Source organism: Astatotilapia calliptera, chromosome 17, assembly GCF_964374335.1.
Source record: "Astatotilapia calliptera chromosome 17, fAstCal68.1, whole genome shotgun sequence".
Classification (NCBI taxonomy): Eukaryota; Metazoa; Chordata; class Actinopteri; order Cichliformes; family Cichlidae; genus Astatotilapia; species Astatotilapia calliptera.
Window position 1 is genome coordinate 3,302,260 of NC_137438.1, and position 12,604 is coordinate 3,314,863.

General features: G+C 39.4%; 1 protein-coding gene across 1 annotated transcript; it reads left to right on the forward strand.

The window, feature by feature from the left end:
* The first annotated feature begins 2,515 nt into the window (after positions 1-2,515).
* LOC113009461 (serine/threonine-protein kinase pim-2-like) lies at positions 2,516-7,782 on the forward strand. Its single transcript, XM_026147763.2, has 9 exons — positions 2,516-2,829; positions 2,931-3,110; positions 3,357-3,545; positions 3,811-3,905; positions 3,991-4,038; positions 5,367-5,588; positions 5,670-5,850; positions 5,940-6,116; positions 6,206-7,782. The coding sequence occupies exons 1-9, from the start codon at positions 2,757-2,759 to the stop codon at positions 6,295-6,297; spliced, it is 1,257 nt and encodes a 418-aa protein (XP_026003548.1). The 5' UTR covers positions 2,516-2,756; the 3' UTR covers positions 6,298-7,782.
* Positions 7,783-12,604: the final 4,822 nt, after the last annotated feature.

Below are 12,604 nucleotides of genomic sequence, written 5' to 3' on the forward strand. Positions count from 1 at the left end.
TATATACTGTCAATATGTGACATATTGAAATCGCGTTTGAATTTGCGCTTGTTTTTTGCTTTCACTTTGCAATCGCACGAACTGTGTATAGAGAGCGACAGCACTGATTGGTGAGTGATGATAATTTGTGCACCAATTCCTCTGACATCGTCTTATCAATCGTTAGCTTACTATGCAAACATGACAAGTGAAATCTCCTGCAGCTTAAACATGTGAGAGGTTGATCGCGCAGAGAATCGCTGAGCGTTATGTGAGTGCGTGTGTAAAAGCAGCAGGATATATATTTTAGTTCTGCTGAGCCAAATAAGACAGGTCAGGGTGAAGAAGTGACAGCCAAAGAAAAGCTTACCACAAAACGGAGAAGTTATGACAAATCAGACTATAAGGCAAAAAGAAAGTGCAGCTTTATGGTTTCATGGACAAAAGAATTTCTGTGGCTGCGATATGATGAGCTAAATAACCAGGGCTGCACATAAGTGGTCCGCAGGTGTGCATTCGCTGTCAAAATAAAAAACACGCACAAGGGTTAGGGTTAAATTTAAAAACTGTACTTTTGAGTTAAAATATATATTTATAATTTTAATAAATGACAAATTAAAAAGGCATGAACATTTTTTTGTATCGAAAAAATATCGAACCGTGACACCAAAGTATCGAACCGAACCGTGAATTTTGTGTATTGTTGCACCCCTAATATATATATATATGTGTGTAATTTTAACAAGAACTTTATTGAACAATCAGTGAGTATACAACATACAAACAGATGAGGTATACAAGTGGAACATAAATATGAACAACCAGCGGTTAAAGAAAAAAAGAAAAAAACCCCACACCGATAGAGTTGGGAAGCAGGTACCATGCTTGTTACATCAGCTAACAATACTAACTTCCACAACACTCACCAAGACAGTCGGAGGTTAGGTAAAACAGAGCAAATAAATTATTGAGAAATTATAAGAAAATACATTAGGCAGGAAAGGAAAAAGAATAACTGTGGAAGTTCAAATTCACTGGGCTACACGTGCTTTCTTTCTATAGCCTTTGAACCTTGAAAAATATAACCTCATCACAGTAACGCATAATTTTATTATGCATTACATCCAATACTGCTCATACATTTAGTGAGTAACTAGTCACAATAATGCGCACAGATACGATTTATAGATCAGTCAACACATTCCAGCACCTTTAGGCAACTGTTTTTGTGATTTGGTGCTGTAAATAAAACTGAAATCAAGTGAATTTTGACTTATGGAGTCACACAAACCACCTGCAACTCAACACCTCAAAGACTAAGGAACTGGTTGTGGACTTCGGGAGGTCCAGAGAAGGTCCACTGCCAGTTCAGATAGAGGGGGAGGAGGTGGAGGTGGTCAACAAGTACAAGTACCTCGGGCTGTGGGTGGACAATAAACTGGACTGGTCATGCAACACAGAGCACCTGTATAAAAAAGCCCAAAGCCGACTGTACTTCCTCAGGAGGCTGAGGTCTTTTAACATCTGCAGGAAGCTCCTGAGGATGTTTTACCAGTCAGTGGTTGCTGGAGTACTTTTCTATGCTGTGGTGTGCTGGGGGAGCAGCACAGCAAAGAAGGACTCATCCAGGCTGGAGAAACTGATCAGGAAGGCTGGCTCTGTGGTCGGCATGAAGCTGGACACTCTGGTGACAGTGGCAGAGAAAAGGACATTAAAGAAACTGATGGACATTATGAACAATGCCAGACATCCTCTGCACACGGCCATAAACAACCAGAAGAGTCTGTTCAGTGACAGGTTGCTTCTCCCCAAGACAAGAACTAACAGACTTAAAAACTCCTTTGTCCCACACGCCATCAGACTGTTTAACTCCTCTCTGGAGGGGAGAGGGAGGGGAAACAGGAGGACAAAGGAGGGGGGAACAACTAAGCTGTAGTGCCTCTTCACCTCACTGTACAATACCTTGTGCAATACTTTTTGTAAATAGTCAACAGACTCAATACTTGAAATGTGCAATTCACTTGTATTTTTATTTTTTATTCCTATTTATTCTATTTATCCCCTTTGTATATTTTATTTATATTTGTCTCTGTATTTATATATGTATGTGTGTGTGTGTGTGTGTGTGTGTGTGTGTGTGTGTGTGTGTGTGTATATATATATATAACAGTTCTGTAACTGTAACTTTGGTCGTTGCTGTGCTTTTTTTGGAAGTCGAATTTCCCAGAGGAACCCACCCGAGGGATTAATAAAGTTCTATCTTATCTTATCTTATCTTATCTTATCTTATCTTATCTTATCTTATCTCTTAACCTGTGCTGCTAGCTTTTAGCCTGCAAAGCTATCCATTAGCCTTCACTACTGCCTTACAAGTAAATGCTGCCCAAAGAGAGTCCTTCTTGTTGGTATAATAGCTACAATATTATCTATAATATCCATTGCTTGTTCCTAACTAGTTTTATGGCCTTTGTTGTAGAAGCACAGTTCCCACCTTGAAGCAGCCCTCTATAAACATGCATTTATGCAGCTGCGCTACAGTTTTTGCAATATTGCACCCCTAAATAAATCTTTACAGAACTTTGCCTTCACCAGAAACTACTGCCTAGCCCAGGCTGATGTTCTGTAGCTATGGAAACCAAGAATTCCAAAATCTTGTGATGTCATCACCTCGTTGTTATAAGACATTGTTATAAGACACTAAAGATCATAGTTCTCACACACAGCTCATTGCATCTTTGCAGAGTGAAGAGTGAAATCCTGAAACTAAATTAACCTAAATGAATCACACAATGTCAAAGTCTTGGCCAACTTATACTGCACCACGTCCTGTGGATCTGAATAACCCTCTAGGTAAGTCAAATGGGATTCATATGGTAATTATGCATGCTTCTGGGTTTTTATTTGAGGCAACTGAATTTGACTTAAACAAAATCATCTTTTGTTGATTTCAGGACACCAAACAGAGCCTTGCATCTCCACACTGGTGAAGATGACTCCAGATGGAAGAATAGAGGGAAGAAAGAGAAGGGACTTACCTGAAAGACTGGACAAATCCCCCAAAAAAAGCAAAAGCAGTGGAGGTCCAAAACCGGGTCCCAGCCACTTTGTTTCTGGGGAATCCAGTTTGAAATGTAAGTGAAAAGACCTGTTTTAGCTGTGACATTATCTTGGCTATGTAGTTTATTTTGTGACTTTAACTGTGTACTTAACGGTCTTTAACTTTGTAGTTGGTTCATTTAGCCTTCTTTGTGTTGATTTTCAGTGTGCAGTTATTGCTTTAATGCACGATTGCCAGACCTTAGAAAGTCAGTAGAAAGCAGTTGACACACAGAGTTGGACTGAAAATGCTTAAAGTCAAACTACTTTTTCCATTTTAGTTGGCCTTCTCATAGTGCCTTCAAGCGACTCTAGTATAATTAAGAGGAGCAACAAACGGAAGAGCACTAGTGACGAATCTGAGGGACCATCCAGCAAAAAAAGCAGGACAACGAGCCCAGAGGAGAGTCCCACCCAGGAACCCTCTGAAACATGTGACTCACCGAGGATATCCGGCACTGACAGAAAAGGTAAGATAATGGCAATATTTCTGAGCTGGATCACAAGATCCTTTAGAATTTGTCCTGGGGTTTGAGATTGGGTTTGATTCCTGTGGGACCAATCGACAATAAGAGACACTCTGGGCAGTAGTGACGTTACCTACCTACTAATCTGCTAAAATGTAGCTGCTATTTACCAATTAATAGAAATGTTATAACAAAGCTCTATAGGACTGTGCCAGCTGTTTTCTGTGTAACAAGTCATAACCTGTATGTTTTTCCTGTGTGTCTGCAGAAGACTTCCTGGAAAAATATCAAGAGCTGGAGGTGCTGGGTCATGGAGGCTTTGCCACCGTGTTTTCTGGAATACGCATAAAAGACAGTTTTCCAGTATGGCTTCTTACATTTGCATTTCACAGATCTTCAGTTTATTCCTGTTTGTACTTCTCTAACCCAGAAAATGTCTTTAATGCAGGTGGCAATCAAACATGTTCAACAGCGCAGACTTGCGCGCACAACAATGGTAAGCGTCTTTTCTTATTCCAGCAGGTATTTATTAGGGCTGCCACGATTTGTCGACTAGTCACGATTACGTCGACTATCAAAATCGTCGACGACTGATTTAATAGTCGACGCGTCGTTTGAAGCTTTGTAAGATCACAAAAGACGCAGGAGTAAGTGGCAGGATTTAAGAGTGTAATAACGGACTGAAACAGAAGATGGCAGCATTGCATGTACAAGGATGTCAGCTACCGTTAAACCCCGAAGAAGAAGAAGAAGGAGAAGCAGCTGTGTCCCAGAATTCATAGCGCGGCCCAGCGCAGTTTCCAACAATGGCGGCAGCTAGTTAGTTTTAATGTTACTCTTATTATTCTTTCTGGGTCACAAAATAAACGTTTAACATATTTTCAGGCGAGAATGTAGCTGTGTAAACCTCAAATATCTGCTCAGTTTATCAGGACACCGCATATTTTCAAAAGCGCTCCGACGTTTTCGGAGACATCTGTTACCCACTAGCTCGTTAGCGAGCCGGGGGCTAGCGCCGTGAGAACACCGGACTCCCCGCAAATCGTTTTCAAACCCACCGCCGTCTTTCGCTACTCAGGTTAAATATATATGAGTCACTTAGATAACTTAAAATGTTATTGTTTGGCTTTTTTTTTAGTATTTTATTTGTTCCTGAGTAAATCAGTTTGTCTGAGATTAAAGTTATAGTTTTTACACAGCTGAATAAACATCAAGCAGACAGCTGATTATCAGAAGTGTGAGATGCTCCAGAATATACTCCAGTGTCCTGTTATATTTTAGATAGCAAGGAGTTTATTAAACTTCACCGAAACAATCTGCAAATTTCATTAAAATTTAATAAACTATCATCTTGTCTTTATTTTTAGTTAGCACAGACCTTAAACACTTAAAGCTGTAAGCTAATGATAGTTATATAAGAGCAGATACTGCTGGTGCAATAAGCTGTAGTTTTACGTCCAATGGATGATCTGATTAGTCGACTAATCGCAAAAATAATCGGTGACTAGTCGACTATCAAAATGATCGTTTGTGGCAGCCCTAGTATTTATATTATTTCAGGCCTTCTCAGGCATCAAGCATAAGGCACGTATTTCCTCCGTGCATGAACCAGACTGGTCTCACAGTTGTGTGTGAAATCGTCAGGAAATATGGTCGAATTCTATGAACAGTGGGTCACCTTATTGTTTAAACTGACATGTTTCAGTGGAAAGAATGCTTTTTAAAGATCAGGTCATTTTGTGACTATTTCAAAACTGTCTGTACGCTGATAGCTACTTTTGTTGAAATTCTGAATACTGACCTGAAGTAACTTTCCTTCTGAAGGATTGGAATGGGAAAAGTACTGATGTTCCCCTGGAGGTGGCGCTACTGATACAAGTTGGGGCTGGACCACACGATACGGAAAGCAGTATAACCCCACTTCTACTTGACTGGTTTGATCTGGAAGATGAGCTTATTATGGTTTTTGAGAAACCAGAAAATTGCATGGACTTAGACAATTACCTCAAAACTACAGATAAACCTCTGTCAGAGACACATGTTAAGGTAAGTGACGAGCATTTGGAGCTTACAGCAGTTTTTCATAGAGAATGTCCTGTGCTCCAAATATGGCTTCCTTTCTTTTAGGTCATAATGAAGCAACTAGTTGACGCAGCCATTACGATGGATAACAAGGGGGTTTTCCACCGAGATATTAAACCACACAACATTCTAATTGAAACATCTTCGGAGGAACCCCGAGTGCGATACATCGATTTTGGCTGTGGAGTCACGTTTACTCCGGGACAAAGGTTCAGGAGGAACGCAGGTATGTTTTCAGCCACAGCGTTGTGCTGTCATGAACTGTCTCCACATCATGTTCCCTCCCCATTAATTCTTCTTATCTTTGTGTTTTAGGAACCAGGATCTACAATAGTCCAGAGTGGTTCATGTACGGCTTCTGCTCTGCAGAATATACTACAGCCTGGCAGCTGGGTGTTGTGATGTACCAGCTGTTACACAACAAGTTACCATTTGACTGCGACTACAAGATCATCAACCAAAACCCACCGATTTTAGCTGACATTTCAAACAGTAAGATTTCTGCCAAAAGGGCTGTTGATATAAGAAAGGTGAAATAACTTTGTGGATAACTTTAACAAGAGTATTTCATTTCTGTAAAGAATGCAGGGATTTTTTGACGGGGTGTCTGAGGAAGCACTACAAGGACCGCTTCACCCTGGAGGATCTTCGGAATCACATGTGGCTCAAATGATTTCTGCGCACCATGAACTAAAAGGTTATGGAGCAAAAGCTCCAACACATCACAAGTCATCAACAAGTCACTTTTCAAATTTAGTAGCAATGTTGCAGTTGCTGTCACGTGGCTCTTTTTTGGTGTTTTCTTTTCCAATCCAGCAGCAAGCAGTCTGAGACCTCCATCTGACCTTCATCTAAATATAGTGTCAAGCGGCGGCTGTGTGAAGGCAAGAGAGGACCCAAATGCACAGCTCTAGACACACGGTGATGACCTCAAAGGCAGGTCTTTATTAACAGGAACGTAAGAAGCCATACAATAACTAACCTGGGAGCAACTAAAGCTGAGGCGCTGGGAAGACACGGTAAATGCACACAACCTAGAGGGACGACGCAACACAGAACAAAGGGACACTCTGACATAAATACACAGAAGGTAATGAGAGAAGTGGGAACACACGGGGAACACAGCTGAAGACAATTAGCGAGCAGGGAGGACACGAAACTGAAAATACTGACACCAAGATGTGGACCTTAAACACAACACAGTACACAGAGATGAGCACAGAGAGAGAGAGGCAGAGAAGAAGGATGAATATGGGGGGATGAGGAGAACACAGAACACAAAGGATGGGAACACGGTACCAGAACAAACACCACAATAAAAACATGGACACAGGGGGAATCCAAATACCAAACCAACCAATCCAATGGACATAAGGAACAAAATACAAAACTACAGGAAAACTAAGAACACTGGGTCAAAATGACCCAGGACCATGACATATAGGCTTTTGTAGGCTTGCTTTATGAAAAATGTCATTGATGAAAATGTAGTGTATATCTGTTATTAACCTCTGTCTCTCTTCCACAGCATGTCTTTATCCTGTCTTCCTTCTCTCACCCCAACCGGTCGCAGCAGATGGCCGCCCCTCCCTGAGCCTGGTTCTGCCGGAGGTTTCTTCCTGTTAAAAGGGAGTTTTTCCTTCCCACTGTCGCCAAAGTGCTTGCTCAAAGGGGGTGATATGATTGTTGGGTTTTTCTCTGTATCTATGAAGCGCCTTGAGGCGACTTTTGTTGTGATTTGGCGCTATATAAATACAATTGAATTGAATTGAGGCCATGATGCATTTTATTGTAGCTCATCATCATCCGACCCTGCCCTGAAAATAGCTGAAGAAATGTTGGCATACCGAAAGGTTTGCTTTGGGGGTACTATTTGGTGCCATTTTAAGTTAACAACTATTAAAAACAAAAAAAAAAAAGTCATATTTTGTGTGATTTTTTCATTACTGTTGTTGTCCCAAGAAGCAAGATGGCGCCTGTGTTTGGCTGTGCCGCTGCCTCCGTCCGTGTGTTTGTTTACTTTATATGTTATGCAAGTGTTCTTGCTACAGTTTTGTCCGATGTCATCTCCCTTCGGATTTATGATCGCCATGCGTTACTGGCGATCAAATCTGCTATGGATAACTTTCAGAGTCAACGATACGACGTTGTTTTCCCACCGCCGCTTGAGCGCGACGCAGCACCCGGTTCACCTCCACTCTTGGTCAATTTTGCTTCAGAGGCCTCGTCGGAGGAAGCGGGGGAAGAGAGCCGGCTTTGTTGTCCTGCTCCGTCGTCTTCGGAAAGAGGCAGATCTTCGGGGGCTTTATTCCTGGGCTGCTAGCGGTAAGATCCGCCTGAGACTTGTCGGAGCTGGATTAATCCCCACAACCCACTGTGTTTACCACCCAAGTTTCCACCTAAAAGTATGGAAAGCAATGCCTCATCGCGGCAGGAACCCTGTTTTGCTGCACAGCTTACCGCATAGTACGAACTCTGTTCCTGGAAACTCTACCCCTGTCCCGGTGGGTCGCAGCGTTAAATGGATGTTAATTAATGCGCGCTCAATTGCCAACAAGTCTTATATCTTAAATGACTTGCTCTGTGCGGAGAAGCTTGATTTTATGTTTATCTTTGAGACGTGGCAGCGTGAGAATGAAGTCTCACATCTTTTAGAGCTGTGTCCCACTGACTGTTCATTTCTCTGTGTGCCTTGGATATCTGGACGAGGGGGTGGAACAGCGGTAATTTTCAAAAAGACATTCTTATGCCAGATGATCTCCTCAAGCTGTTACAACTCTTTTGAGATGATTATGATAAAAATTGGACGAGAACAGCCCATATACGGCATTTTAATTTATCGTCCACCTGGGTCTGCTGCAGCTTTTCTGTCAGACCTACAAGAATTTTTAACTTCCACGATTAAACTGGGCGAGGTCATCATTGTTGGTGACTTCAACATTCATGCAGAGGACTCATCAAATAGTACCACTAAGGAGTTCCTGAGCATTATGGACTCTTTTAATTTTGTTCAACATGTATCAGGTCCTACTCACACAGCTGGGCATACTCTGGACTTTGTCTACACCTGTGGTGTTTCCCTTGACCACATGAACTTAAATGATGTTTCTTTTAGCGATCATAAGTCAGTCTTTTTTAATGTATTGTTCAATTCAGAGTCTCTTCCCCAAAGTTTTATTAGGCGCAGGCGCATTATTGATGACTGTCATTTTAAAGTTTTCTTCTCTTTTTAATTTTAAACCTTCTTCTGACGAGGTTGACATCCTTATTAATTCTTTTAATGAACACTGTCTTGACATTCTTAATCAGGTTGCTCCTTTCAAAACTAGTCATTGCACTGTTAGTTCCTGCACACCATGGTTAAATAATCAAACCCGTGGTCTTCGACGCTCCTGTCGAAAAGCAGAGCGTCTCTGGAAGTCCTACTCACTGTCATTGTAAGCTGTATATATAGAACACCAGGTTCTAATATTGAAATTTTTAAGGAGTGGGTAGATAAAACATTCATTAGGACAAATCAAAAAGTCATGTTCATTTGTGGGGATTTTAACATAGATCTACTAAATCCAAACAAGCAGAGAGCGACAGAGGAATTTATTAATACAATGTATAGCTTGGGACTTTTTCCAGTGATCACTAAGCCCAGCAGGATTACAGCACAGTCGGCAACCCTAATAGACAATATATTTACTAATGAAATAGAAAATTGAACCATAGGTGGTCTCCTAATTAATGACATCAGTGATCATCTACCTGTTTTTATAGTGTATAACAGCAATTACAGGAAGGTTAAACAGCAAAACACAATAAAATACAAACGAGTGAGAACAGAAGAGTCAATAAACGCATTCAAAAGTGATTTACTCAAGCAAGAATGGGAGATGCTGTATAAGGAAAAAAATATTGATAAAGCTTATGAGATTTTTTTAGGAAAATTTAAACTGTTATATAATAGTCATTGCCCAGTAAAGAAATATAGTAAAAAACAAAAATATGCAGAGTGCCCATGGATTACAAAAGGATTGCAAAATGCATGTAAGAAGAAAAATACCTTATACAGAGAATTTATAATGAACAGAAGTACAGAAGCTGAAAATAAATACAAGAAATATAAAAATAAATTAACGAGTATTTTAAGGTCATGTAAAAAGGAATACTATGAAAAATTACTGATTATGAATAAAAATAATATTAAAGGGATCTGGAAAACATTAAATACCATCATCAAAAAGGGCTCGGGGCAGGCAGACTATCCTTCGTATTTCGCAAATAATGATAGAAATATTACTAATATGAGCGATGTGGTAAATGATTTCAACAAATTCTTTGTAAGTGTTGGGCCAGACTTGGCTGAAACAATTCCTGATATAACAGATTCTGTAGAGAAAGAAACTAGACTCATTGACCGCAATCCTCATTCAATGTTCTTAAAGGTGGTGGAAGAAATGGAAATCATTGATATTGTTGGGAAATCACAAACAAAAAACTCTACAGACTCTGACGACATTGATATGGAAATCGTTAAGAGAGTGATAGAGGGCATTTCCAAACCCTTAACACACATTTGCAATTTGTCCTTACAAACTGGTACATTCCCAAAACAAATGAAAACAGCTAAAGTAACACCACTGTTTAAAAATGGTGACAGACACCAATTCACAAATTATAGGCCTGTCTCTCTACTTTCTCAATTTTCAAAAATACTGGAAAAAGTCTTTAGTAATAGACTTGACAAATTTATAGATAAACACAAAATAATAATGGATAGTCAGTATGGTTTCAGATCAAATAGATCAACATCATTGGCATTAATGGAACTGATCGAAAATATCACCAACAATATAGATAAAAGACAATGTATAGTTAGTGTATTCATTGAACTAAAAAAAGCTTTTGACACAATTAATCATGACATATTACTTGATAAACTGGAGTACTACGGCATTAGAGGAGTGGTGTTAGAATGGGTAAAGAGTTATTTGAGAGACAGGCAGCAATTTGTGAAAATTGGGGAATATCAATCAGAGTGTGTGGACATTGTTTGTGGAGTTCCGCAGGGGTCAGTATTGGGACCAAAGCTGTTTATCCTCTATATCAATGATATATGCAGAACATCAGATATACTACAGTTTATTCTATTTGCAGATGATACAAATATTTTTTGTACTGGAGAGAACTTACAGCAGCTTTTGGAAATTGTCACACAAGAAATGATTAAACTGAAAACATGGTTTGATAGAAATAAGCTATCATTAAATTTGGAAAAAACTACATTTATGTTATTCGGAAATTGTAAAAAAGATGCAGGAGCAAAATGATTAGTAAACAATGTTGAAATAGAGCAAGTTTCGGATACAAAATTTCTGGGTGTGATAATAGATAACAAAATCTGCTGGAAACCTCACATAAAGCATATACAAGCCAAACTGTCAAGAAGCATCTCCGTACTAAGTAAAGTTAAATATTTTTTGCCTTCCAAATCACTCCGGGTACTTTATTGTTCACTTATATTGCCATATTTGGAATACTGTGTGGAAATTTGGGGAAACACATATAAAACTGCACTTCAACCAATATGTAAAATTTAAAAAAAAAGCAATCAGGATGATTAATAAAGCAGGATTTAGAGACCATACTAACATCATGTTTTTGAAATTAAAAATACTGAAGTTTATGGATCTTATAAAATATAAAACTGAAAAAATTATGTACAAGGCCAGATACAATCTGTTACCAGGAAATATACAGAGGATGTTCTATGACAGAGAAGGAGACTATGAATTGAGGGGGAAATTGAATCTAAGGATTCTTAAAGCACGGTCAAAGGTTAAAACCTTTTGTGTCACTATTTATGGGGTAAAACTGTGGAATAGTTTTACTATAGATCTACAGCAATGCTCAGGAATTAGTAAGTTCATGAAAATACTTCGAAAACTGATTTTGGAAGAATATGATACCGATAAAGATGATCACCCATTGTATGTATAAAAATATCAAATTATATCCAAATTATATCAATCACGGTAGCCAAGTTTATATAGGTTCTCCTCGTGTATCGTGTGGAGTATGTGATGATGGGAATTAGGTGAATTATGTGGGATCAATAAGATGTTGAGCAGGGGTAGGAATTAATAAGTATGTTCATACTTCTTCCTACTCCTTTTCAGACCAAACATTGTTACATTATGTCAGACGATTTTGTTTTATTTCATTATATATTTTTTGTTTATCTGAACACATACGTGTGTGTGTGTATTAGGGCTGCCACGATTAGTCGACTAGTCACGATTATGTCGACTATTAAAATCGTCGACGACTAATTTAATAGTCGACGCATCGTTTGAAGCTTTGTAAGATCACAAAGGACGCAGGAATGAGTAGTAGGATTTAAGAGTGTAATAACGGACTGAAACAGAAGATGGCAGCACTGCATGTACAAGGATGCCAGCTGCCGTTAAACCCCGAAGAAGAAGAAGCTGTGTCCCAGAATTCATAGCGCAGCCCAGCGCAGTTGTCAACAATGGCGGCAGCTAGTTAGTTTTAACGTTACTCTTATTATTCTTTCTGGGTCACAAAATAAACCTTTAACATATTTTCAGGCGAGAATGTAGCTGTGTAAACCTCAAATATCTGCTCAGTTTATCAAGACACCACATATTTTCAAAAGCGCTCCGACGTTTTCGGAGACGTCTGTTACCCACTAGCTCGTTAGCTAGGCGGGGGCAAGGCTAACTAGAGCCGTGAGAACACCGGACTCCCGGCAAATCGTTTTCAAACCCACCGCCGTCTTTCGCTAGTCAGGTTAAACATATATATAAGTCACTTAGATAACTTAAAAATGTTATTGTTTGGCTTTCTTTAGTATTTTATTTGTTCCTGAGTAAATCTGTTTGGCTGAGATTAAAGTTATAGTTTTTACACAGCTGAATAAACATCAAGCAGACAGCTGATTATCAGAAGTGTGAGACGCTGGAGAATAT